We start from the raw sequence: 26,609 nt of genomic DNA, 5'->3' as shown, positions 1-26,609 counted from the left end.
CAAGTCCCGCGATGGCTGTGCTGCTCCTTGGGAAGAGAGGAGTCGGGGCTGGATCCATCCCAGGAGCTGTGTGTGTCTGGGGTGGGGGGCCAGGACTGCAGGTGATGGGGCCGGGGGGGGTCCTGCCCTCCCACTCGGGTCTCACCTGCACCTCCGCTCACAGCAGGACAGAGCAGGAGGCTGCAAATTCCTGGAGAGGAGCAGGGATGCTCCTGGGTGCTGTGCTTGCTCCGGGGAACACCGGTCCCCATGGCCATGCAGTCCTCGCCTGCCTCAGCGCCTGTGCTGGGCGCTTTGGTTTCTACCTCCCATGGAAGAAGCGTTTCTTTGCATCACTTCTGCATTCCCCTGTCCCAGCACTGCGCCTTGTCCCCCCGCTGTGGACAAGGGGCTGCCCCCCCAATCTCCCGGGCGCTCCTCTCCCATCGCTGTGTGCACACTGCCATCACGTCTCCCCTCCGCCACCCTCCTGCCGTCCCCTCTCCTCGCTGGGGAAGTTTCTGAGGCACTGATGGCTTTTGCCCAGCTCTGGCTCTGCAATGGGAGCTCTTGCTGCTGCAGCCCATCCTGGGAGCTCTGTGCCTGGGACTCCTGAAGAAATACCCATCCGATGTGTCAGCAGCAAAATGAGGTGAGTTGCTGAGCTTTGCTTACTGTGTGTGGGGGACAGAGACCTCCGACCCAGCCACAGGGAGCAGCCCCAGCTGTGGTCTGTGTCCCCAGCCTGTGCCCCATGCGGGTGGGAAGAGCCTTTGCCCCCCCAGTTTTCCAGTCGTTTTCTAACTGAGCAACCAGCAGACATCCAGAAGCAAGCCACTGGTTGGGAGTAATGTTGCCCTGGATGAAGGTATTCCACGTAACTACTAAAGCAGGAGCAGCTTTGTCAAATTATGTGTTGTAATTGCAGAAACCTCACGGAGAGCCGACATCATACAATTCTTATTACTGACACGGCTCCTTCTCTTTCAGTTGAATTTCTAAATCCATCCCCAAAACAAACAGCTCCGCAGCAATTGACACCTGATCTGTTATTCAGATTCACCAGTGATATCTGCTCTGACAACTTGCTAACAAGCTTCCACGCCAACAGTCAACAGTCAGAGATAAACGGCTCTGACAGGCCTTTGCTAAATTAGCAAATGTAAATGCAATCCAAACCGCCGCTCTGGATCTATGGCAGTCTTTTTGTGGCAGATACAAGCTAAATATATTATTGCCTTTGCAAGCGGCGCCGTGTATTTGCACCGTCTTTGGTCCTCTCCAATCCACCACGTACCAGTTCCCCACGGTTGCCGTGTCCCTGCGTGTTCCTGCTGCTCCCTCCCGGGGCGGCTGCGGCACTGCTGGGTGTCCCAGACCGCAGCTCCCGGTGGGTCAGAGGGGCCGGTGCTGCCCGACCTGGTGAGGCCAGGTCAGTGCCGAGGCGGGGGCTGTGCCCAGCTCAGCCCCCCAGAGCCCCCGCTCCCAGTATGGAACAGCCAGGCTGAACCTAGAGCAGATCCACCAGCAGATCAGACCATGTCCTGCCCGAGGCGTGCGGCAAAGGCTGTGCAGGGCTGCCCCATCCCTCCACTGCCCCGTGCGGGTGTCGAGAAGGGGTCTCGCCCTCTGAGAAGAGCAGCCTGGCCCAGCTGCCCTTCCCCAAGGCTGCTGTGGGGCAGGCAGGGTCTGGCTCCCCAAGGGCAGCTCCCTCGAGCCGCATGGAGAGCCCAGTGTCTCTCCCTCCATGTTTAGGACCATAAAGGCACTTGCTGTCCTGCAATGACCAGGGGTGCTGGGCAGCCCCAGTATCTGTACCCCCAGTGCATCTGTGGAAGAGCAGCAGCAGCCTGGGGGGATAAACGGCTCCTGGAAGCATCCTCTTCCCACAGGAGCTGGGGTCTGTCCCATCTGGCGCGTGCAAATTCAGGACATTTTAGGGCAATGCAATCAGCTGGACAGCTGGCCCTTGTCCCAAACCCGGTTTCCCAGTAGATATTTTCTTTGCCCAACTCTTGGCCAATCAACTTGGGTTTTTTTATCCCCCCTTTTTTAAAAATGCATTGTAATTAGCCAAGGTGCAGAAATGCAGAGGTCATATTTACACCTCCCCCGGCTCTGTTCCACTCCTGTTGTTCCTGCTAATCATGTGTATGCACAGAGATCGGTCCAAAGGGTGGCATTGGGCATCCAGAAGATTTTTAACTTAGAAAATGGAAAAAAAAAAAAAAAGATTACAAGCTTATTTATTTGTGCAGCCAATGCTGCCAATTGCTGTATTTTAGAGGCATTTTTTGCCATTTACTGAAGTCAGTTGGAACAGAGAGACAAAATCCAACGTTTGTGACATCTCAGACAGCTTGGAAGGGCTCCTTCAAATGCAGCAAAACTCAGCAGGCTTGACATTTGAAGCTCACTTATTTCACTGCCAGGCAAAACCTTATGCCTTTATACTGTATTTCTCCTGCTGTTCCTCAGTGCAGGAATTCCTACTTTTTCTGGTTTCATACCATTATGAACAGACCAGCTTGGGGGAAAAAAAAAAAAATCTCTGCTGTAATAATAAAATTGGCTTTGAAATAGCAGAAATCTGGTTTGTCCGTGTGGTTCCAGGCTCAGGGGGAGCTCTTGGATACCCACACGCCTGCTTTGTTCCTCACCCATATTCACCAGCAATGGGGGTGTGTGCAGTCATTATATCACTGTTCTGAACACCTAAAACACACAAAATGTGAAATTGTAAAAGATTATTTCATGTTTGGCTTTTTAGAATTAATTCACTTACTAAATAATAATCTCTGAAGTGCTGCCATACGCATGCATGGAAAACCTTTCCCCTGGTGAGACGCGAAGCTGTACTTTAAATGCTCACAGACTTGTGTGCTGCTGCTATCCAAAATCTTCCATCTAAGGGAACTGAGCTTTGTTTTCCTCCCCTCTCACCTTCAACTGAGCAGCCCGGCAGCGCTCGCTCGTCCCGAGTCCATTCCCCCTTGCACAGAAGTTGCCCCCAGCAGGTTCAGGCTGGGGCAGTGGGAGGGATGGAGCGGGAGGGATGGAGCGGGAGGGATGGAGTGGGCACCCTGTGTCCCTGTCTCCGGCATGCCGCCCTGCCGGGGCTCTGCTCTCCAGCCGCTGCCTGGCTTTCTCCTCCTGAGACTGAAGAGATGGACCCTGCCAGAGCAGCCTGAGGGCCTGGCCTGTCCTGCCACTGCCTGCCCCTGGGACATGTTCCCGCAGTGGGATGTGGTTCAAGAGCAAGAGAGAATTTGGGAGCACCCTGTAACCCAACCTTCAGCCCCCCTGCGCAACTCCTCCATGCCCCCTCCGCTTCATCCTTTCCCTTCCTTTGCTTTCCGCCCACAGTATCACCTTCCCCTGCCCCTTTTCCCCTGCTCTTTGCTATCCGGGTAGTAAAGCAAAAGGCAAGACGAGCAGCAACCCATTCCAAAACACTGCCTGTAAACAGACGGATGCTAAAACAGGGGGGCTCCCACAGACCCCCAGCACCACTCGCCCCATGCTCCATACAAGGCTGTATGGTGCCGGAGGGAATAACGCTGCCCTGGCCTCCCCCAGCCTGGGGATCCTCTCCAATGGCTGGGAGCAGCCAGCAAATCCCGGGACACCTCGTAGGAGGTGCTGCTCTCGCTGGGCACGGTTTCTGAGCTATTTCAGAAGAGGTGCCGGAGTTGCGCTGTCTCCTCGCTCACGGCATTATCCCCACCCTGCCCGGGGAAGCGTGCCGGCTGATTTTATCACTGTCACCAGCGTGGAGGTGGCCGAAACCATCCGCTGGCTTCAGGCAGCCACTTGCAGTGTGGGTGAGGGCTGAAGGAGCACATGGCAGACCAGATTCTGCACCCCCCGGCTGGCGGGACCCACCGTCCTGACTGTAGCTGCCCATGGGCTCCTGCCTGCTGGGAGCACCCGGGCTAATACGTGCCAGCGTGTGAATGCCTGTTCTTGGCCATGACTATTGAAAATGATTGCAAAACCGGTGGGGAAGGCAGCTGCCTGCCCTCCTGCCTGTCTTCAGGAGGAGTTTTTTCAGGTTAATGAGTCTGTCCAGGCCACGAGCCAAGAGCCCGGTGCCCAAGCAGCAGGACTGGGGCTGAGCCAGCTTTCTGCTGCGAGCTCCAAGTCTTTGGGAAAGGCCCAAATCCCCAGGGGCAAGTGCGCTCCGCAGTCACCCCAGCAGCAAGCAGCGGGTCTGGCTCCCTGCAGGGAGGGAGCGGGGAGTGGCTAGGGCTCAGTACTGGGGAAAAACGGGAAAAACTGGGAAAAAAACTGGGTTGAGGGGTAGAGCAGCTCCTTGGGAAGCCACAGGGCAGGAGCTGGAGGCTAATTAGCCCTCATTAGCAGTCAACTACCAGGTGCATTGAGTGACACAAAAGGAAGGCCAGGCAGTGTTGGTGTGGGTGTTTCTGGGTCATTTTCAGGAATAAAGGGGGAAAGCGCTGCTTGGATTTTGCTAGTGGGGGTTTTTGTGGCTTATGTATCATGGCTGTGGAGCTGCGTGGGGACCACCCAGGCCGAGTGCTGGTGATTTCTGTGGGAATCTCTCTCTGCAGCTCCGGCTTCAGCTGTGCATGCAAGACAAACAGGAAAAATAGTGAATTTCTCTCTGAGGCAATCTCTGCTCCCAGTCTCTGGATGCAGCCTCACCGGAGCTGGGCCATCGCAGCGCTGCGGGTGCCTGCGGAGGATGCTTGTGCTGGGTAAGGCTAGTGCTTTAGGGCAGACTAAAATGTGCCACCTGCTAAAGCCAGTGCCAGCCAGGAGCCGATGCCCCAGAGGTTGTGTCTGCTGTTCAATTTTTTTTTTTTTTTTTTAAATGAGCAATTTAGAGGGAAACAACTCATTCCTGTTGAAGTTCCCAGGTTATGTAAATGCTGGTGGGGTGACCCAGGTTGCACAATAGCTGGGCTTGTTTGAACATATGTTTTGATTTGGAGGAGTACAAAGGCAGGCACCTGGAAACAAAGCTGCCTGACAGTGGGTTGTGTTGGAAAGCAACCCTTAGCAGGGACCCTGGGGCTGTGGGGAATGGCAAACTTGGTATCACACTGGATACTGTGGTTGATAATTGCTAATACAGGCCTGCATGTGCAAGGAGTGGCAATGTGGAAAAGGCTGGGGGAGGATCCAGCCTTTGGGCTATTATTGGAAAGTAGGCCTGACTTTGTGTGCCTCTGCGTCGGAAAGGATGCCTGTGAGCTGGAAGGGGTGTGGGACAGACCCACGGAAATCTCCCGAAGTCAGAAACCCCCTGAGCGAGGGTTCAGCCTGGGCAATCCAGCAAAGGGCCAGCAGCAGTGCGGTGTCCCTGTGTCCTGCCCTGGGGACAGGCGTCAGGGCAGGAGCAGACTCCATGAAGAAGGCAAAAAGCATCTCACCCCAGGACTGGGAACCAGCCCCTGGCTTAGGCAGGAAGAGCAGTTTGCCCAAGTGGATCCGGCACCTCCAGCTGGGGAGGTGAAGCACAAGGGTGCTGCCGCCTCCTGTGTGCCCCGTCCTGGCAGCGCGGTGGTGGATGAACCCGGGGCTCCTGTGGGGCTGGCTGTGGGCCGTGGGGGAGGGGAGGGAGGGATGCCTCGGTCTCTATTGGATTAGAGACAGACTGGTCTCCCAGAGCTGCATCTTGCTGCTGTTGGTGCTAACTAGGTCATGCAGGATGAGCCGTACCTGTCACTGTGGTGGGGCTCGGTGAGCCATCGGCACATCACCGGCGCCAAGGGTAGGGGACTGGTGATTCACGTGAGCCAGAGCATCTGTGAGAACAGCGGCAGAGAGGGGCTGGGAGGGTGGAGGGTGGCTGCCTGTGCTGGGTGTGATGCTCTACATGAGCTGTTCACCTTGCCCGCGCAGCAAAGCTGGTGAGGATGTCTGCTCGCCCCAATGTGGCAGACCCCTGGGGACCCTTGGCAAAGCCTTTGGTCACGGGGAGCTGGGACGGTGACAAACAGCCCTGAGCCCACAGCTGGATCTGACATGCCACAGCAATTAGTGCGGCAGCAGTCCTGAGCAGAAGGTTCTCTGCTCTTCGCTAGCTGGTGGTGCAGTATCATGAGTTGTTAAATGGCATCTGGCACAGTCACAGGCAAGAGAATCACCCAGCGTGGGAACTGCCTCTGGAGATCTCCAGTCCATCCCCCATTCAAAGCAGGACAGCTCCAGGTTAGATCCAGCTCCAGGCTCAGGTCAAGCTTCACAAGGTGTCCTGCAGTTGAGCTTTGGGCACCTTTGTGGTGGGATGGAGCAACCCCAGCATCCTGGCCCTGCCCAGTTCCTGACCACCCCACAGCAGCACTTCTCCCTGGTATCAGGTCAGGATTGCTCTTGTGGTGCCTGCTGTCCCTCATCCTCTACTGTGTGCCTCTGTGAAGAGCCTTCGTTGTGCCTGCTGGTGCGGCAGTTAAGGCAGCAAGCAGATCCCCTTCAGCCTTCTCTTCTTAGGACTGAGCAATATTTTTGCTAAAAAGAGGAATGCAAATATTTTAAATACCAGCTTGCTGTATGATTCAGTGTCTGCTCAGGCAGACACAAGGTAATAAGGATGCTGGTCTTCAGGCCTTATTCTAGGGAGAAAACCTCTTCCCTCCATGCTGGATCTCCTCTAGCAAGAGCGATGCAGTGAGCCCGCAAAACCTGCTGGACACGGGGCTGGCAAGGGGCAGGGATGGGCAGCTCCTCCTGGGCCGGGGACCAGTCCAGGTCTGCAAGGGACCCGGTAGCTCAGCGTGCCAGGGAGCGGAGAAGGTGGCTTTGGACCCTGCTAGAATAAGAGTTGATGGACCGGAGGAGACCTCAGCCCTGTGGCAGGATCACCTCTCCAAACTCCCTTGGCTGATGGCCCATCTGTCTGCAAAGCCTCCGGTGTCCCTGCAGCTTCAAAAGCTTTCCGTACCTTTGGAGCTGGTTCTTTTTTGCTATATTTTTGTCCTGTTGCTGCTTGTCCTCCCCCCGAGTCTTCTGTGCATTCTCCTCCAGCTGGGGAGGTGAAGGTGCCCGGGACCCTGCGGTGGGGTGCACCAGCCCCAGTCCCTGACACCCTCGCTCTGTGTCCTGGGGAAAAACTGTTGTTCCAGCTGCTGCTGGAGCTCCCGCGTGGATAATGCCACCAGGAGCAATAGGATTTAGGATTTAGTAGAAAATTCCCTCTTTCAGATGCGATTGATTTGGGTTCCCCCATGGTTCTGGTTTCCAGGCACCAGCGGCTGCTGGAAACGCTCTCCTGGCGACAGAAAATCTATGGGAAAGCAGGCAGCCTGATGAAGTATTCATGGGGATTTTTATCATTGGTTTTCACCCACTGCAAAAAAGCAATCTTTACTTTTAGTGAGCTATGGATACAGCAGTAACATAGGAAAAGTGCTCTATTTCTCTTTGAGCCTGCACATGTGACAATCTGGGGCTGTGAGGTGTATTGGAGAGGGCTGATTTCAGAGGGCTGTGAGTGAGCGGGGTGTGTGCTGGGCTCTGTGCATCCTCACCCCCCCAACAGCAGAGATGTGCCGCAGTGTCCCTGCAGGATCCAGCTGTGCAGGGACAGAAACCACCCAGGACACTGGAGTGGCACCAGCTCTGGTGTCAGGTGGCTTCTTACAGAGTTACAGGGTTATCAAAGTGCATCGGTGTAACTCTGATGTTCCAGTGTCTTTGTCCCAAGACAGTGGAAATTATGTCACTAAAAGCACTTTTCAAGCGTATGTATTTGAGTTAACTTTCTGGCAATGTTCGGAAGTTGCTACAGGGCCACGAGGCACCATTCCTCAGGCATTGCGGGTGGCTTGGGGAGCGGGGTGCAGGGGCCGTGCACCTGGGACCGCTGAGGGGGGATCGATGCTGCCTGCTTTCGGTGGATAAGTAGAAGTGGCCACTGGGGTTAAAAGAGCTGGGTGAATGAACGGTGCGGATACTTTGAATAATTGATTGGAGAAAAATGTTAAAATTAATTAGACACCTTCTTTGTTAAGAGAGATGAGAGCTGTGCTAGTCCTGAACGGTGCCAGGTTGGCACGGGACCCAGCGTGCCCCATGGTGCTGCCACCTGGCTCGGCTGAAGATGGGGCTTTGGCAAGTGATGGGCATTGCACCAGCGTTGGGCAGTGAGCTTGGAGGGTATAAGTCCAGAAAATAAACCCACTGTCTGAAACCCAGAATGGTCCCTGCCTCTCCTGGGGGAGCAGGAGGGGATGCATGTCAGCATCAGCTCCCTAGCTGGGCGTAAATGCCTCGTCAACCTTAAAACACAGACGCTGGACAAGCCTGTTCAGGCTGAGAAAAGTAATGAATGACATTACTCTTGAGTGGTTCATCAATCCATTTGTCTTTATGGGTGAGGAGATGCCCTTGTTAGCGCTGGCAGGGGCAGGGCAGGTGAGGAGGCAGAGGAGGGCAGCAGAGGTGCAGGTAGCGTACGGGAGCTGCAGGCAGGCACCTGGAGGTGTAGAGATGCTTGTGGAGGCCGGCATGGGTGTGCAGAGCACCGGTGACAAATCCACTCCTTGTGACCCACTCAGCCATGGGTCAGGTCAGGGAAGAACAGCACATGGCCCCTGGTCCCTGCACAAAAGATGCTTCGGTTTTTTTAAGGTTGTAAAAATGCAGGTGATTCATTTTCCACGAGGCACCGGTGTGATGCGTTTCACTGGGATTTCGATTGCTGAAACAATGTGGTCCTGCTCACTCGCTGTGCTGCTGGCCGACTCGCGTCATCGCTTCTGACTCCAGCAGGACAGGCTGACCTGCAGAAAAGCAGCTTTTTGTTGTGTGTGTTTGTTTTGTTTTGTTTGTTTGTTTGTTTTTTCTGGCTTATCCCTCTGGCAGGCCGTCCCCTTGGGAGCAGAGGAGGGGAGCGGGGCTGGGAGAACCCCCTGCAGCCCCAGCCATGCCGGAGGGCAGCCACATGGAAAGTGATGGATCGGCCCCCCAGAAAGCTGCTCCCCGAGCTGTGGCAGGGCCGGCGGTAAGGTGCACTCCACACTGGTGCGTGGCACAGCAATGGTAGCAAGAGCCAAGTCTGGCCAGGCTGCCTGCGCTGCTGTCAGCCTGGCCCGAGGCTCGGCAGTAGCTGGTACCAGACTCCATTAATCAAGATTTAAAAGAGGGTGATTAAGGTCTATGGAGTTCCTTTTCTGGTGGCTGGATCTGGTAGGGCTGGTGGTGGCTGTGGCGGGAATGAGAGCCCGAGCTGGTACAGCAACAGTGCTGCTGCCATAGGCTCTGGTATGACAGTCAGTGGCTTGGGTACCTGGGATTATGCAGTCACCAGTGCATACATTAAACGGCTTAAAGTGACCGGTGGGCCAGCCCCTAAATTTGACTGGAACAGAGGAACCTACCGGAATGGTGCAGCGGGACCTCTAGGGACAAGGCTTTGGACTTGCATTATCAAACATATTTTGCCAATGACCTGAAAGAAGATAGATAATCGTTACTACAAGTGTTTGCAGGTGATGTGACACAGGTTTAAGGAATGGAAAAGTAAGTTCGAGCAAACCATTTACAGTGTTGTGCAAGTATCAGCTCCTGCATCTGCTGACAGAGAAGAGAGAGGAGCCCCTTGCCTGGTCCGGGTCCCCATCCCGGCGGGTAGTGCCTTGGAGAGGAGCTGAGGCTCACAGGAGATGACAGCAGAGATGAGAGCCCAAGGCATTGCCATTTCCTACAGAGCTGAAGTGGCTTTTGTGTCTGTGATGGGAGAACACATGATGTCATGAAGACGATATCACTTCTGTCCACTGCTGTGAGCCCTGTTAGACCAGTGTCTCTTTCTGGGGTCTGCATGTGTTTGAAAACTTGAGACAATTTAGGGAAGAGGTTTGAGTCTGATTTAAAGGACTGAAGGCAGGGGCTTGGATCTATTTACATTCACAGAGACAAGTGCAGGTTGAGCTGCTCAGAGAGAAAATATTGGCACTGGGCATCCCTTCGCCATAGCCGGCAAGAACAGGAGAGGGCTGGTGCCTGGAAATGGGAATTATACAAACTGACTCCTAAGTGTTTCCTGGTTAATTCTGGATTCATTAGGACAACTGAACAAGCCTGTAATTGATTCTCTGCTGCCAGCTATGCTTGAATCGGCCCTAAGTGCTGCAGCCCAGTCGCTCCTGCCAGACCCAAGGTGGGAGAGCCTTCGGGCAGCTCAGATTCACATGATCACAGTGTTCCTATCCGGCTCGCTAATCCCCCAATCTGCCTCTGTCCCACAGAGAAAGCACAAGAATGAATCACATCTGATTAATTTGCCTTATCCAGAAGAATCTCCCTGAATTAGCAAATGTTTTGTTTTATTTGTTTCTATAACCAACATGAAAACATCCTACAGAGCCCGGCATCTGCATCTGTGGTGGTGCCAGCCCCCGGCAGCCTGCCTGGAGCACAATGCAGTGAGCAGGGCTGGGGTGAACCCAGCATTGGCCGAGCCCTGATGAGATGCTCTCACATCTGGCTTAAAATGATCTTAAAACATATTTATGAGCCAGCTGAGCTTGGTTGCTGCCTTCCCTGGTGTTTTCCTGCTACATTTGGCCCGTGGGCACTGCTCGCTGGAAAGTCTGCCTGGACTGCACAGAGATGTGCTCTGTCAGCAGCAGATGCTTAATCTGATTAAAAAGAAATCTGTCACTCTTCTGTGACTGATGAGAATCTGTTACAGCAAATCCCATTGTAATGTGGGACTGAGCAGCGTGTGCCAAACTTGGGTGCTTTATCCCTGTTGAGCTCCAGGGAAGGCTTTGGGTCCCCTTTCTGCAGGTCTCAGGGCAGCTCTGGGGGCTTACTGTTCTCTGCATGTGTTAATGCGCAGTTACTGACACAGCTGCAAATACTATTCACCGAGGACAAGGAGACCTGGGGCCTCTCCTCACTCTGCCTGTGACTGCCTGTACAACCTCGGGTACATCACTTTGTCTTCTGCACACCATCATTGCAAGGTGAGGATAATGATATACTAGTGCCTAAAACACACCATGGAAAATGCAGGACAAACGAGAAGGGTCCCCCGCACCTACAAGTGAACCAGCTCTGTCCAGCAGCCAAAAAAATTCCAACAAAGTTGCAGAGGAACTTTAACAAAATGTAAAACTTTACCCCTGCTGAAACAAGGGTGAGTGCCCAGGAGTTGTGACTTGGGCATAAGGAAGGTGGTGCAGCCTGGAGCAGGGCAGTGGGGGATGTGGGCAGCGGTGCAAAGGCACTGCAGACGTGGGTCACGTCTCTGTGGGACAGCCCCAAGGCAGGGACGCTGCTGTGGGCAGGCTTGGAGCCCTGCCTGCGCCCAGGGGCTTTGCACCGCCCTTGGTGCTGGTGGGTAGGATTGCTGGTGGAGGGGATGGGAGCTGGGAAATGGTGGGGCTTTGCCAGGTGCTCTAAGGCCAAAGTCCTTCTGCTAACAACAGGCAGCTAATGAGGCTGGAGGCCTGACACAGCACTTTTTTCCCAGGAAGGTGAACTAGTGTGCAGAGCGGAGCTCTGCCCTCCATCTAGTGGGTAACCAGCTAATTAAACCCCTGAATGATGGAGATGCATTTGGGGTTGTTTCTCTTCCAGGAAACGGGAGCACTGAAAGGACCTGGTTCAGGGGAAAAGTGCAGTAAAGCCTCCATCCCTGCTGCTGCGCCTCAGGAGGTGAGACCTTGGGGGTCCCGCCTGCTGGGAGATGGGGTTCCCTCCCTCCCTCTGAGCTGGGCTGGGGTGAGGCTGGCACATTCCTGCATTGGGAATCGGATGAGTTCCTGAAAACACTCAAATTCCTCTTCCCAGCACGGCGGTGAATCCCCGCGCCCCTGCTAGCGGGAGCAGTCCTTGTCCCCGCCGGTGCAGCAGCCCCGCAAGCTGGTGCTGGTGCGGGGGCCAGCGGCTGCTGCGGCATCGCTGGGCTCACGAACCTGTCCCTGCCTGTGCACTCTTGGGAGAGGAGGAACGGACACAGCGTGTCGCTGATGCATCGCAGGCACAGGTACGGCCGCCGGCAGCGCGCGCTGCCTTGGGCGAGTGCCAGCGTGGGTCAACGCGGCTCGTCTCGCCCGGGGCCGGCTGTCCTGGCTGGGTGAGGGAAGCCGGCCAGCGGGCTGGGGTGCCTGGGGATGTGGGTGCCTTTCACCGTGCCATCTGCGGCTGCTGCACCGTGTAGTCGGGGAAGTGCCGTGAGGAAGACAGCCGGTGCCGCAGGCCTCAGATGAACAAGCAGCACCCTGGGGTCCACTTCTCCCAGCCCCTGGGGCCGAGCAGTGCCAGGCTTGGCCCAACCGGCTGAGGGGGCTCCTGGCTGGGCAGGGGGGATAGCTCTGTATGGGGAAGCCAAATTATGCCGTCTCCACAGCACGAGGGAGCGGGACCTCCTGCAGCCTGCCGGGCTCACACTTGCTGTGGCTGCTGATGGGGGTGACGCTGCCTGATCCTGGGATGCTTCCCTGGCTGTTGTGAACCTCCATCTCTGGAGCTGCAGCTCCCTGTCCCCCAGGATCTGCCCCTGTCACTGCCTGCTGTGTGGAGGGGGAGTTGCTGCTCTCCCCAGGGCTGCACAAAAGCACCTGGCAGGAATCCAGTCCTGGCTGCTGGACCTCTCCATCCCAGGGCCATTCGTGCCCCTGCACCAGCATTCTGTCCTCGGGGACAGTCTGTTCTTTCAGCCCACCTGGGCAGCTGGGAGCTCACCCGGCTCCCTTTCCCGAGCGTGGCTGGGGTGCTGTGGAAGAGCCGTGCCCTCTTGCAGCGCAGATCACGCAGCAGCATAATCACCCGAGCCGGCTGCTTGTGCCCAGTGCTGGTAGAAGTGGGGCACTCTGCCTGACAAACAGCAGATGTGTGCAGACAGCCAGCTTCGTCGGGCTGTTGTTCCTGTTTGCGGAGCCCTGGCTGCGGTGCGGCGTTGCGAAGGATGCGGGAGGACCACGTCGTGGCTGTGGGCATCCCCACCATGCCCTTGGTGCGGATAATCCCACCTGCCCACTTAAGCGGCTAATGTGGAGCTGATCGGTGGGTAATTGTGGAGTGTTTGCCACGTGGCAAGTAGGGAACTAACTGGTTTAGTAAATGACACCCATGTCCTGCCCACAGCCGGCTGTGTTGTCTGGCATATTTATAGTGTTGTCTGCTGTCAGGGCTTGTTTCACGCACTCAAACCAAGTCCTGTGGCTCCTGCATCTCCTTAAACCATCGCCTCTTAGTAGGTACAGGAGTGCTTTGTCATCTTCCAAATCTGCTGGTAGAGAGGCAGGGAGAAACAATTTCTCCACGACAATAAGTAATTAATTGCTTCCAGAGATTTGGTTATTAAATCTTAATTAGAGATGGGCTAAAGTGTGTGGTAACATTAGCCAGAAGCTCCCCCTGGCAGGGCTGTCCCTGGGAGCACCAGCAGCAGCGTGCTGGCCTTGCTTCCCTGGACTAATCCCGGTGGCCCTGGGGATTACATGCCTGGGTACGGCATGTCCAGCCCGGGGATGCATTGTCCAAGGTGATCCAGCCATGCCAGCCAGCACCTTCTGCGCTGGCACGCACACATACACCGAGCTCAGAGTGACCTGGCTCAGCAGCTGCCACCCTCAAAGCTTTTCCCTGGTACCTGGCTGCCAAAATCTCTTGCAGCATTAATGCAGCTTGTCTGTCCCAGGCTTGGAGGGGGCTGAAAAACCCTGGTCTTAATTTTCAGGTGTCTAAACGAGAACAGTTCCACTACACTGAGTGTGCAGAGCTGCCCTCCAAATTGGTTGCACCAGAGGTTTGACAGCAGCCTTGAAACACTGCCTGTCCCAGGTCAGGCTGTGAAAATGGGGTTAGGTAGGAGCCCAGACCCGAGGTCTGGGCTGCTGCCCCTCCGTGTGGACCTGTGGCTTTGGGCTTGGCTCCCAGCCCTGCTCTCCCCTTTGGGCATGTCCCAAAGAAGGATGCCTGGGCTCTGCTTTTGCACCTTGTCCCTGTCCCCCGTGCCCCATGGGGAGCAGACAGCGCCTCGGAGCAGCCGAAGCCCTCCAGGTCAGGACTGCCTGGTGTGCAGGCAGATTGCAGGCAGAGCTTTGCCATTTTCTGTCCTCCTAGCTCAGAGAGCAGAGCTTGGTTTTCCAAAGTGTCCAGGGGGATGTTAAAAATAGACTTTGCCAGATCTGCTTTTAGTGTTGCCGAGTAAAGGTCTGGTGTGCTCTTGAGAGATGGGTGGAAGGATTGGAGACCTCTTCAGCCTTTTGAGAAAGCAGTGAATTGGGAAAAAAAGCACTTTTATATACGTATATATAAAAATATCTTACTTTGGAGATGTTTGTGAGCCTGCTGGGATTGAAAGGATGCTGTTTGTCAGAGATGTGCCGGATCCCCTCCCCACCCTCCCTTTTCTGCGTGTTGGTCAGATCAGGCCGTGGGCTTTCTACATGCACACCCATACATGTATACATACATGTGTACACGCACAGACCCTCAGGCACACTCAGCTCTGGGGCTGCCCCACTGCCTGCCCTGCCGCAGCCTGCCCCACTGCAGAGAGAGCCTGGCTCTTTGATTCAGCGCCTTTGCTGTTCCTACCAGTGTCACATTTAACACCTCATCAAGTCTTTAATTGTTTGTTTACTCGTTCTTGGTAGTAAGATGCAATATTAGTTTAATTAGAGAACAGAAAGTAGCACACTCTTCCTTCGGAGACCCAGGTTGAGGGAAGGGTTTAAAGCTGGGTTTATTCCCTATGCTCCCACCTCAGTCAGCCCACACCCTGTGGAAGATGCTTGGGACTGGGACCCCTGGGTGGGTGCAGGCCACCCAGCACCGGGCATGGGCAGCAGGTCTGTGCAAGTCAGGGGACTGAGGAGCATGGCTCTGCTTTAAATTTCAGCTTAGGGAAAGTAATTTTGTGTCCCTGTGGCAGAAGCTCGGAGTAACACAAGCCCTTCCCCTTCACCCCAGTGTGGTGTTGACTCTGAAGCCTAATAAGGGAAAATGTGCGGAGCTATTCTGTCTGCAAATGTCGCTGTGCCACATGCTCGGGGTGGGTAAAGGGGCAGCTTTAGCCTTGATCTGCAGTATGGTAAGAGCTGCCATGCCTGCACCCATGGGGAGATGGGGGATCCTGCAGGGAACAGTCTCCCATGCTGCCAAGAGCAGCGGCATCCAGGCACAAAGGAGGCGCACAGGCACTTTGAAGGCGTACAAGCTCCGGGTTTTTGCAGGAGCCTGGTGTCGCTTGAGCATTATTTGCTTGTTTGCTAAGAGCTGTCTTTTCCAGCAGCAAATGTCCAAGCACCTAGGATTCTCCATCATACTGCTGACAAAATCGAAATGCAAAAGAGTGATTTTAGTCCTCCTGCTCATGAAATGTACCCAGGAATTACTAAAGCTTCACTGACTGTGCTGGCAGTGCCCACGGATTTTCTGAATTTACCACAGAACCAGAAATTGGGATTTCTGCTTGCGACCGTCTTGTTGCTGCCGAGGAGCCCAGAGCTGGCACTGGCAGCTGGGGAAGATGCTCCGCTGCTCCTTGTGCTGCCGCACACATGCCCTGGTTCTGTCCTGCCTGCAGAGGATGAGGTGGGGCAGCAAAGCTGCATGTCTGGGTTTGCTCCCAAAGCAGCTGGAGATGCTTATGGTCCCTTCCAACTTGAGCTATTCTATGATGCTATGTGCTAATGCTATGTGATCATGCCAGTGGCAGCCAGCTCATTACTGCTGGACCAAACGTGGGGTTTGGCTTGTCAGCTCTGCTGCAGCAGCATCTCCCTGCCCTGACGTTTAACCGATAAATATGTTTCTCCCAACACTGCTGTTCATGCTGTGGGGCTGTGTGGGTATGTGGGAGCCTCCTCCATTCCCCACTCGCTGGGGATGCTCTGGGAAGGAGCCATGCCCACAGCATCAACATCAACCTTTTGTGTCCCAGCCTTACAGCAGGGCCATCGAACAGGCTGTCCCTGACCCCACCCTGACTCACTCAGCCAGCCCGCGGAGGTGTTATGTCCATGGGAACCCGGGATCCGAGCCCCTATACCCCAGTGGCAGCACAGACCTTGGCTCCAACACAAATACTGTGCTGCCGCACCCCTGCCAGGGACACGGCAAATGGGCCACTTACGGGGTTTTTTTCCACTCTGGCTTAGCACTACGACTGTTTTGCAACCTGTGGTGCGAGCAAATCAGTGCACTGAAAGCCTGTTTTTAGGTGGGCACCCAGGCACACTGCGCAGGGCCTGGGGTGTCCGGGGTGTTGCTGCCTTGCCCCCACCCACAGGGCTGCTGGGCAGAAATGGCAAGGAACGGCAAAAGTGCCCTCACTGCCCCCAAATACTGATGGTGCCTACATATGTGAAGGGAAAAAATGAACCCTAACCAGCAAATTTGTAGTTAGTAATATTTAGAAGTGCTACCATTTATTCTGTCTATTCTCCGCCATGGGACAATGCTCGGTTCAGCCCGCAGCTAGAGCTGCCCATTTTCCTTCCAGCTCCCATCTAACTGCAGGTCCTTACGGCTCTGATATGCAAAGGAGCCCGTAGACTCCTGCAAATGATGCAACTCTTTAATATCTAATCCTGTTTCTGCGGGAGGCTTGGCAGAGGCTCAGAGCTGCCAACAGCACCCAGATCAGTGGGAGGGAGAGAGGACAACATTGAGGAGGTCACGAGGACACCATTGAGGATGTTGCTGCAAGGCATCCCCCTCCCTGGCCATAATTGGGGGAGTCGAGGTTTGCCTGCTTTGTGCCCCCCCTCTGTGTCACCTCCTGTCTCAGGGTGGGGGCTGAGGTGCTGGCACTGCAGCCCCCCTGCCATGCACCGGAGCTCGGGAGAGCTTTAGCACGAGGTGGTGCAAGGCTCTTCACCTGCCCCGGCGTGAGCCTGCACCATGCTTGCCCTGGGTGGGCAGCTGCCTGTGAAAGCTGTCACCACCACCCACCCCTTGTTCCCAGGGCCAGAGGGGCCCATGTCCCTCCTTCCCGGCCCCAAAGCCACGGCCGGGGCTGCTCTCTGTCCAGCCACCCCGGGCTGCCATGTGCCAGGGCGCTCCCCTGGGACAGGGGGTGCTCCCCTAGGGATGTGGGGTGCTTTCCTGGGGACGCAGGGTGCTCCCCCAGGGATATGGGGTGGTTTCCAGGGGATGCCCAGGGCACTGGTGCAGGGCTGGGGGTGCTGTGCACGGGGCTGGGCAGTGGTGGCACAGCCCAGCTCCTGCTCTGGCCGTTCAGCAGCGGCTGGCAATGCTGTGACCTGCAGCGTGGAAGCTGCCAGTCAAACGTGGAGTAATAAAGTCAGACACAGGGTGAGTGGGGATGTTTGTACCTGAAAATACTTTGTACCTGTAGGGACAGGAAATGTCTTCAAAAGCCTGCAGCTGTGATTTTCAGGGGAGGTTTCAGCGTTGTTCTGTCTATCATGTGGCAAATATTGTATGTAACAGCAGGGACCCTTGGCCTGTGAAGTACAGCATCACGCAAATATATAAAATACATTTTAGCTGTAATACATTCAGAGAGGCTTGTAAAACACTCCAGTTTGTCTCAGAAATGCCTAAAAATAACGTTCAGTTACTAAATCACTGCTGTATGTGCACTAAGTGAGCCTTCCTGCGGCAGCTCAGGAAGCCCAGTGTTGTGCTGCTCTCGACACAAATTGCCAGCAGCGGCAGAGGTCCCATCCCCATAACAGCTCCCCGGTGCACTCGGGTGCCCGGCACACACAGTGCTGGCAGTGGCTGTGCTTGTGGCAGCCCTGGCTCCCATGCGGGACGTGGCCCTGGCGGCAGCGGCTGCGCGCTCCCCTGGGAACGCTCCATGGAGATATTAATGATTCACTTTAGGCGATCACACATGCTTAATGCAGGGCCTGGCCATGAGCGATGCACATCCTTCTTGAGTCCAGGGGGCAGCGGCTCAGGGTGCTGCAGCAGGGTGCTTGGCACCTCTCCCCTCTGCCTGACCCTGCCACGGGATGGGGACAATTTTTGTCTGTGCCCAGGTACCTGGTGGTCTTGCTGGGCTGGGCAGATGCCGTATCATTGTCCTAGCGGAGCAAAGTGGCACAGGGATGGCTGAGGCCAGCCGGGATGCATAGATCCAGTGGAGACCCATGGCACTGCAGAGCAGCCGGATCCACCGCTGCACTGGTATCCCCAGGGGACAGCAGGGGACCGGCTGCCCCTGCGGTAACAGGAGCTGCCCATTGCGGCCAGGGCTGCCGGGAGATGCGCTGCCGGCCTTGAAGCACCAGGCAGGCAGGGATCATCCCAATGTCATGGTGGCCCCAGTGAGCATGGTGGGCACTGTATCACCCGGCCCCAGTTCAGCTGGGACCACACTGGGCGGCTCGCAGTTACCCGGAAGAGACTGTAGCTTCCCAGAGCAGCAGGATGATTTGCGGAGAGAGCAAATCCACGACCTCTTGGGCTGGGAGACGAGGCGGTCAGCCCAACAACATGGTTAGCATTGCCTCTGCCAGCCCCAATCAGCGCCGAGGGACTGCGCACCCCCCGGCACAGCCCGGTGGCAGGGTGACACCGAGGAAGCCTGGGGGCACCCAAGGCTGGGCCTCAGCACTGGGAGGAGAGATGTCCCCAGCCTCTGCTCTCCCCGTCTGTCCCGCCAGCAGCGTGCCCACGGCACTGCAATTCCTGCTGCCGAGCCGTCATTCCTGGAGCTCCCGCCTGGGCTGTGCAGCCTCCCCCAGCAGAAAGCTGGTGTGTCTTTTCCAGGCAGTGCAGTTATCGTCGCTGGCTGCTTCATCTGCTACGGGGCTGAAGGGGCCACTGGGGTTTGGTGGCCTCGGAGCCGCTCCCTGCAAACGCGGGTCCCCGATAGGTAAAATGCTGCCGTGCCTCACTCTGCTCTATGCTCCTTCCAGGAGGAGAAGGACCCGAGCAAGCCATGACTTGATGAAATGTGGGAAGGCAACTCTTTCCCCTCCCTGTATCTCAGGTGAAGAAGCTGGCACCCAAGCACTGCACGATGAGGAGCGAGGAGCTGTGCCAGCAGCCCTCTCTGCGGGCTCGAGAGTGAGTGAGAGCTGCTGGCATAAATTACCACTTTGTCATCCCCAGTGTCGAGATTCCCAGAGAATAGCTTAGTGGTTCAAAGGGCTGCTGAAATAATTTTGCACAGCATAATAACAGTCCTTAAGCTTTCCGTTTAAAAAATGTCAACAAATACATGATTTCTGCAGCGTAGCCGACTTGCTGGCAGCCGGGGGTCATGTGCAGCCAGCCCCTTCCTGACACCCACCACAGAGAACTTAGTTCTAAGTGACAAATTAGCCTGATGAACTCGTAGCATCTTCGTGCTGGTGAGGAACCCTGGTTTATACATCCCTCTCCCCCCACAGCACTTCCCGCAAATGTCACTCTTCCGTCTGCTCAGCTCCAGTGCCGGTGGCCGGCTGCTGGCAGGGAAGCAGGGCTCCAGAGATTAAAAGGGACATCCATGTCGGTGGCGGGGCCGGTGGCACTCACCCTGCCCGGCACAGCTGCTGCCTGGCCAGGCTGCAGCCCGCTGACCCCAGCGAGTGCTCCTCACCCTGCCCAGGCTTCACCAACGGTTTTTATTTTAGCCACTAGATGGGAGAACACTTTGCGGTGGGAGTGCAGCTCCTCCAGCCCAGCGTGCCACAGCACCTCTTGGAGCATCTTGAATTCCCTCCTCTGACAAGTTATTTCAGACTCCTGGCTGATGAAAAAGTCCTTCGCCCTCGGAGCCATGCGCACACAAAGCCCGTTTTCTGCGCGTGTCGCTGAGCGGGTTCCAAGACGACGATGCCACCCCAGGCGTTGGCTGCAGGCGGGTCCTTGGCACCGGGAGCCATCGCTTGTGTGGGCAGGAGGGAAGTCTCTGGTTCGCAGTGCAGTGGGAGAAGCAGGCGTGTAGCCAGGGAAGGGCAGTGCCTGCCAGGAGGTGGCTGGAGAAGGGCTCGGGCAGGCGGTGGGGCTGGGGCTGAGCTCTGTTCCCCTCCCCAGTGCCGCAGGCTCCAGCCCCACAGCTCAGCAGGCGTTCCTGCTTCTGGCCAAGCTCCAGCTCCCACCATTGGTCAGCCATGGGATGCGTGGGGCACCTCATCCCTCCTGGAGCCCAGCACCTTCCCAGGGTGACAGCGTGGTGTCCCCAGGGCACAGGAGCCACCCCGGTGCCAGGACACCGTACACCATGCTTTTCTCTGATGTGAGCGGGCTCCAGGCTGGCAGCATTTGGCCAGGGAGAGCTGCAGCTTCACTGGCTCAGCTCAGGGAAGGAAACACGAAGGCAGAACCTGGGAACAGGAGAAAGAGGTTATGGCTGAAGGCTCTGCGATCACAAATCTCCTGAGTCCATTTCCCTCATCTCCCCATTCCCCCAGGCAACTGGGACCAGTGGGGCTCAGTCTGGGAGAGGGGTCTCTGCTCCCCGGTTAGCCCCATGCACCACTGGCACCAGCATCACGCCCTGGCCAGGGCTCTCCCCAGGCCACAGGTCTGTGCCACCTCCCTGGCACTCCTCCTGCCCCTGCCCCTGCCCCTGTCCCTGTCCTGCCTGGCATGCACAAAGCACTAATACATGCTCCCCCACCACCCCTGAGCTCATGCTCCAGGAGGGCAATGATTTCCAAATACCTTATGGGCTCCTTCAGCCGAGGAGTCAATGGGCAGCTCTTACCAGCATTTAAGTTTTGCAAACCCTCTAAGTGCTCACGAGTAGCAAGGGAAATTACCATGGTTCATCTGGATTGCCCTCCTGGCACACTGTTCGTTAGCATGGCGCAGCACAGCCCTGGTGTAAAGGGCCCTTTACGGCCGCTGAGCACACATTGCGCTGCAAATGCTTGTAAACCAAACTGCTTGTGCCTGTGATTCACACATCCAGGAGCAATGGGTTATTCCTCGCCGGAGCTCTGTTCTGGGCACTTATGGCTCTGTAGCTTCGCACGGACATTATTTGCATTTTTACATAATATTATGAGTTGGCTTGCAAAAGAGGGAGGAGGTTGCTTCTAACTCCATCGTGTTTGTGGAGAACCTCTCTCTGCAGGGCTTGTTTTCTGGTTTCGCCAGCCATTGAATTAGTGAAATTCAAAATAGATGAAGTGCCTGGTAGGTTTCCAGAAGCATTTGCTCGTGAAACCAGTTACTACTGAGGGATTTATAACACGGTCACAGAAGATGCTTTTCCCACGTAAACTGCTCGGCAAATCCACATTCATCCTATTGTTTATTCCCAGGTGTGGCATATGTTATGGATTGAAGATCAGCACTGGGGAGTGCCCTGTCCTGGAGCCTAGTCAGTGGCCACTGCCTGAAGAAACCAAACGTGGCAATCCTGAGGGTTACACAGGAACCATGGTGCCAAAGCGGGAGAGGAATGTGTGTGCAAGGAGGAGGGGTGGCTGCACGGAGCTGCAGCACACTGAAGCTTCGGTTTGGTGTTTCCACCAGTATTCCACCAGCCCCTTTGCGAGGAGGCTGCTGATCTCTGCAGATCAATGCCACTGGGAAGCCATGGCAGCCTGGCTTTACGTCTGCAACCCGGTGGAGCTGCACTGGAGAACCGCAGTGGGCAGCGTGCCACCAGCCCAGCGACACCCAGAGCCCAGAGGCATCTTGCGCAGCAGGGACCTGGCTACTGCTCTTCCCTCTGCGATGGCAGGCGGTGGCAGGAGCCCGCCCGGCAGCCAGCATCTCGCCGGCAACCTTGCGGTGCTGCTCCACTTGGGTTGTGGCGTCCGAGCTCCTGCTCTTCTGCTTCCCAGCCTCAGAGCAGGTTCTTGTGTGGGTTTGCAGGGGCACCGAGAGCAGAGGAGCTGCACTGGCCTGAGGCTTCTCAGTACCCGCCTGCTCAAGCAGGGCAGGGCAGCCCCTCAGCAGCAGAGATTTGCTCCGAGCATCTGGAGGAGAGGGAACTGCACTGACCCACAGCAGCACAGCTGGTTCTCACCTGGGGGAGCAGCCCCAGGACGTGCAATGGAGCTGCCCTGGGCAGAAAGCAAGGGCTGGAGAGGCTGAAGTGTAGGTAGGGAGAGCAGCACTGCTCTGGCTCGCAGCGGGAGGGGCTGCTGGCTGCAGATTTGCACTCGCAGGTTGCCCCCAGGAGCCAGGTTTTCTCTCTCCCCTGGAGACTCCTCTGTCAGGGAAGGTTAAATGCGTGATGGTAGTGATGGGAACCTGGTCTGCCAAAATGAAACACTGGATGGGGCCAATTAGCAGAGAACTGTCTGTGCAATAAAGTGCTGAGTCCAACTCTCCTGACGCTGGTGTATCGGAGAGGGCATTGCTTACTGGGCTGGAGCACTGACATTTCGTGTGAACACAACAGATGCCTACTTGTGCTTTGAAAATCTCTTCTCTGTCCTGCCATCGCCCTAGCAATATTTCTGAGAACACAAAGGAGAAAGCACTGGAGCACTGCTGGGGAATTGGATGAAGATCAAGGGCACACTTGAGAGCAGCTCTAAACAAGGGTGCCTTTCGAATCAGGTTGCTTTGTCCTCTCCACAGATGATCTGGTACACCATCAACTCTGCCAGGGTGCCTTGGAAATAAATGTAAAGTTACTATTCCTGCTCCTTCAAAGTTTGCTGCTGAGCAAATGGAAAAACTGCTTTTGCACTACAGCCTGGTGGGTTCTGTCTCCCTGCTGCCAGAGAGCCGAGCCCTCACGCCCGCAGAGCTGCTCTGAACTCCACTTGTCCCTGCTCAGCCCAGCGCTGCCCTGGGGTGCAGGCATGGCAAGCAGGACCAGCTGAAACCTCCTCGAGCGGCACGTGGAGCACCGTGACAGCATACCTACCAGGGAACCGCTGCAGCTAAATCTTAAGCACAGCTTTAACTTGCTCAACCAAGGACAGGACTTTCAAGCTTGCTGGTGTGATTTAGGAGCCCGAGCGCATGGACTTGACTTTGGCTACAGCTTGTGCCTTTTGGAAAGCCCAGTCTGGGCAGAGTCCAAGACACTTTGTGTCCCTCATAGCAGTAGGAAGCACACTGTACACATACTACACACAGAAGAGGAGCTCAGGGGGCAGGAAATGAGTATCCACACTCAGTGCTGTAAGTAAGCGTGACCCCGGCGGTCAGCAGCCTGGAAGGATGCTGTGTCCTGGGAAAATGCGTTTTAATGACACAAACATCAGCACCTGCCGGCTCGATGCCTCAGCCCTGGGTTGATGGCTCTGAGCCTGACTGGATAAACATGCCCATTTTACTCCCCGCTCCAAGTGAAGGAAACGAGTTTGTCACCAGAAGTACAACCTCCCATTTTTGGTCTCTGTGCTGTCAGGCTGGGAGCTCCTCAAGCAGCATCTCGGCTGTGCCTTGCCAGCTGCCTGCTGGCTCTCCCCGCTGCCAGCAGCTTCCCGTGGGTGGCAGCCAAGCCCGGCCTTTACGGGAGAGGCCAAGAGGGAGCTGGGGGAGCCGCCGATAAATACCAGCGCCCACATAACCCAGCAGCATGTGGGGAGGTGGGAAGGCTGTGGGCTTTTTTTTGTTGTGCACATGTTTAGCTTCAGCATCCTCAGCCTGCAGTTCAGCCAGCGAGATGCGCTCAGCAGCCCAAGGGGCCAGCGAGCATCTGAAATCCCAGGGGAAAGGAGGCAGGAGTGCAACAGGCGGCAAGTTTGACCATCACATGAGCTGCATAGTGCTCTGGGGGAGCAGGGCTGTGCTGCCAGCGCTGCCTGTGGGACCCCCCTGCCCCATGCTGCTCCACCGTGGCTCGTGCCAGCAGGGTGAGGGACAGCAGCACAGTGGGTCTCAGCCCTGGGGCGTTTTCTGGGAAGATGCCCTCGGCTCATGGGTGTCTTGTGCTGGCAGCAGAGGAGAGGTCTCTGGCAAGCGGTGGCCTGTGGGGCTCCTCCCAAAGGCATTTCATCTCCGCTGGCTGGGTAGAGTGGGTGCTGAGAGCCAGCCCGGCGGGGAGCATTTGCACACAGAGATGGGGAAATGTTCATGTGGCTGAGCAAGGGTGTCAGCGACAGATAGCGAGCCATTGGGCACCTGGCCTGTGCACCCCGCTGGAGCTGGATGTACAGAGTGGCAAATTGTTCCATCCAAGCTTGAAAGAGGGAGGAGACTGTATGGGAACTGAACTGGTGAGGAGGCTGCTGGCGTATAAAAGAGCCTGCTGCCAGCTGAGTCAACATGAGCCCCACTAGTGCAAGAGGTTGAAGCACGGGCTGAGAGCAGCAAGGGCCGTGTTTTCCACAGCTGATTATTTTGGCATGGAAATCACAGGATGCGGTTCACAAGGAGTCAGAGCACAGCAACAGGCTTTGCACCTGCCCGGATAACAGTGGCAGGACGCAGGGACAAGCACAACCCAGCACTGCGGTGCTGAACGAGCAGGCAGTCTGCCGGAGACCCGATCTGCGCTGAGATACCTGTCCTGTGCCACACCAGCGGGTCAGGGCTCAGCCTGTGGCTGCACATGCAGACACCCGCCGAGCCCCTAACAAGCCATGGGCGCTATCACCCTCTCTCCTTCACCTGCCTTATTGCTGGCTCAGGAGATGCTCTACCCTGGTCCCCCAGACCCCGTCACAGCGTGTTCAGAGCTGCTAGGAGCAGCAAGTCTCTGCTGGTGACTGTCCCACCCCTGGAGCTCCCCTGCTGCCGGTGTGCCCCCACAGCCCCCCACTGTCCTGCCTCCCGCTGCTCCTGAGCAGCGTTCCCAGCCCCCCCGGCTCTCCCTTGCGAGCGGGCCCTGCGTCTGCCAGTGTTGCTGCAGTAACTGCTCCTGCTGCACGCAATTCTGCTCAGGCTCAAGCCTCGGCTTGGCGCGGGATGCCCACAGGAGCCGCTTCGATGTTTGTTAAAAAGTTAAATGAAGAGAGAAGAAGCCACTGCAATTAAAATACTTGAAAACCCTGGGAAATCTTTACTCTGGACAAACTCCCTGTCTCACGGAAGCCAGCAGCAGTGAGTCTGGCTCTTCTGTGCAGCGGCACTCAGGAGAAGTGACGAACGCTTCACCTCTGCTTTCCCAGAGCAGAAAGGTCACACTGCAAATGCCTTAGAATCGATCGAAGCAAACGTCACATGCAAAAAATAAACCTCCCTTTGTTTTAGACATCAAAGTTTCCGTATTTGCTCAAGCCTTGCAAGCTGTCAGATATTTTTTCCATTACCCTCCATATCATCTAAGGGAAGTCTGAGCTAAACCAACACTATCTGGGGAACGAAGTCCAGCTGCCTCATCTGGTACCAACTCCACCACAGCGAAATGCTGCTCATCCCCAGTGCCGTAAGTGTTGCTGTCCTGGCCTCCTGCTCATGCCAGCAAGGCAGTGGAGGGCAGCGGGGACCCTTGCCCTGTGGGCAGCGGGCGCACAGCATCCCTGGGCACACCACGTCCCCTGAAACACTGCATCTCCAGGCATGGCCCCAAGGCTGGCTGGAGGGCTCAGCAACTCCTGGGGCACAAGATGGCTTTTCCACTTTTGTCCAGTATAGGAATTATTGGCAGTGCTGGCTTCCAAGTTATTATTTGATCCAAGATTTTGCAGGCTTCCATGAAGGAACTCCCCTTGTGCAACCGCACCATTTCATATGCAGCAGGTCCTGCCTGACTGTCCCTGCCACAACAGCAGGCAGCACTGCCCAGAGCTCGCTCCCTGTGATGAGGAGCTGCGAGAAGGCTCGGCCCCGCAGCCACGGCCAACACTGCTCAGCTCTGCCCAGCAGCTGCCTGCTTGGCTCCAGCTAATCCACAGAGAGATGGAGGGGATGGAGAGCGTCTCAGCTTCTTCTCTGGGGGTTATTCTGGAGCAGCGCTGGGCTGGCAGGATAGGCCGGTCATGGGGAGCACCTTCTGCTGCATGCTTTGACCCATCTTTCACCCCAAGCAGAGGCTGCGGTGGTGAAATGGGATGTGGCACCTCACTGATCAGGCTGGAAAAACGGAAGAGGGGAGAGCCCTGGCCAAGGAGGAGAGTTAGCCATGCCGGTGGGGAAAGCCCTAGAGCTAAATACCCACTTGTAATCTGGGTAACAGTGGGTGCATTTGGCCGGGAGGACAGCAGCCTGCCTGCCAGCTGGAGGGGCAGGCGGGCACGGGGTGCCAAGGGCAGCGTGCGGCCCCGCTTCCCGCTCCTGGCCGGGGCTGCTCATCACCTCCCCGGCATCGATCCGGCACCCGGCAGGCGCTCGGGCCGTGTCCCTGAGGGCAGCGATGGCCTGTGTCCCAGTGAGTACCCAGGCCAAGCAGCTCCATCCTGGAAATGCCAGTACCCTTCCCAATTCCAGTCTGTTCCCTCCTGTTGCCATGGCAACCTGTGACCTCACTGAATTCCTTGGAGATCTGCCAGCGTTTTCAGCGGAAACAAAGCTAATTAACACAGTTTTCCTGATGCCCTCCATGTCTGCAGGGGCTTGGTCATGCTTGGGGCTGGGGCCGGTTCCTCTGCCGATGTGGGCAGGCAGCTGCCCATGGGCAGCAGGGTTCACATGGCGCCTCGGGTCTCACACGTGCCCATCACCGAGGCGTCTGACCAACCCAGTGCTCCTGGCTGTGGGGAGCCCCTGGGATATGGGAAGCACCAAGGCCCTCCCTGCCCTGCACAGGCTCCAGCTGCGGCCAGTGCCTGGTTTTCCTAGCTTTGCCCTGCTTGGTGCAGCGCACGAGGCCAGGACAGAGGAGAGGGATTGAAGAGTGAGACAAACAGAAATAAATGGAGAAACTGGGTCCTCTTCTC

The 26,609-nt window shown here is 56.3% G+C and overlaps 1 protein-coding gene across 1 annotated transcript; it reads left to right on the top strand.

Moving 5' to 3' along the window:
• Nucleotides 1-11,821: 11,821 nt before the first annotated feature.
• LOC115341760 lies at nt 11,822-22,687 on the top strand. Its single transcript, XM_030015176.1, has 2 exons — nt 11,822-11,944; nt 21,144-22,687. The coding sequence occupies exons 1-2, from the start codon at nt 11,928-11,930 to the stop codon at nt 21,922-21,924; spliced, it is 798 nt and encodes a 265-aa protein (XP_029871036.1). The 5' UTR covers nt 11,822-11,927; the 3' UTR covers nt 21,925-22,687.
• The last annotated feature ends 3,922 nt before the right edge of the window (nt 22,688-26,609 follow it).

This window comes from Aquila chrysaetos, chromosome 5 (assembly GCF_900496995.4).
Source record: "Aquila chrysaetos chrysaetos chromosome 5, bAquChr1.4, whole genome shotgun sequence".
NCBI lineage: Eukaryota > Metazoa > Chordata > Aves > Accipitriformes > Accipitridae > Aquila > Aquila chrysaetos.
This window is presented reverse-complemented; position numbering and strand designations above follow the sequence as displayed.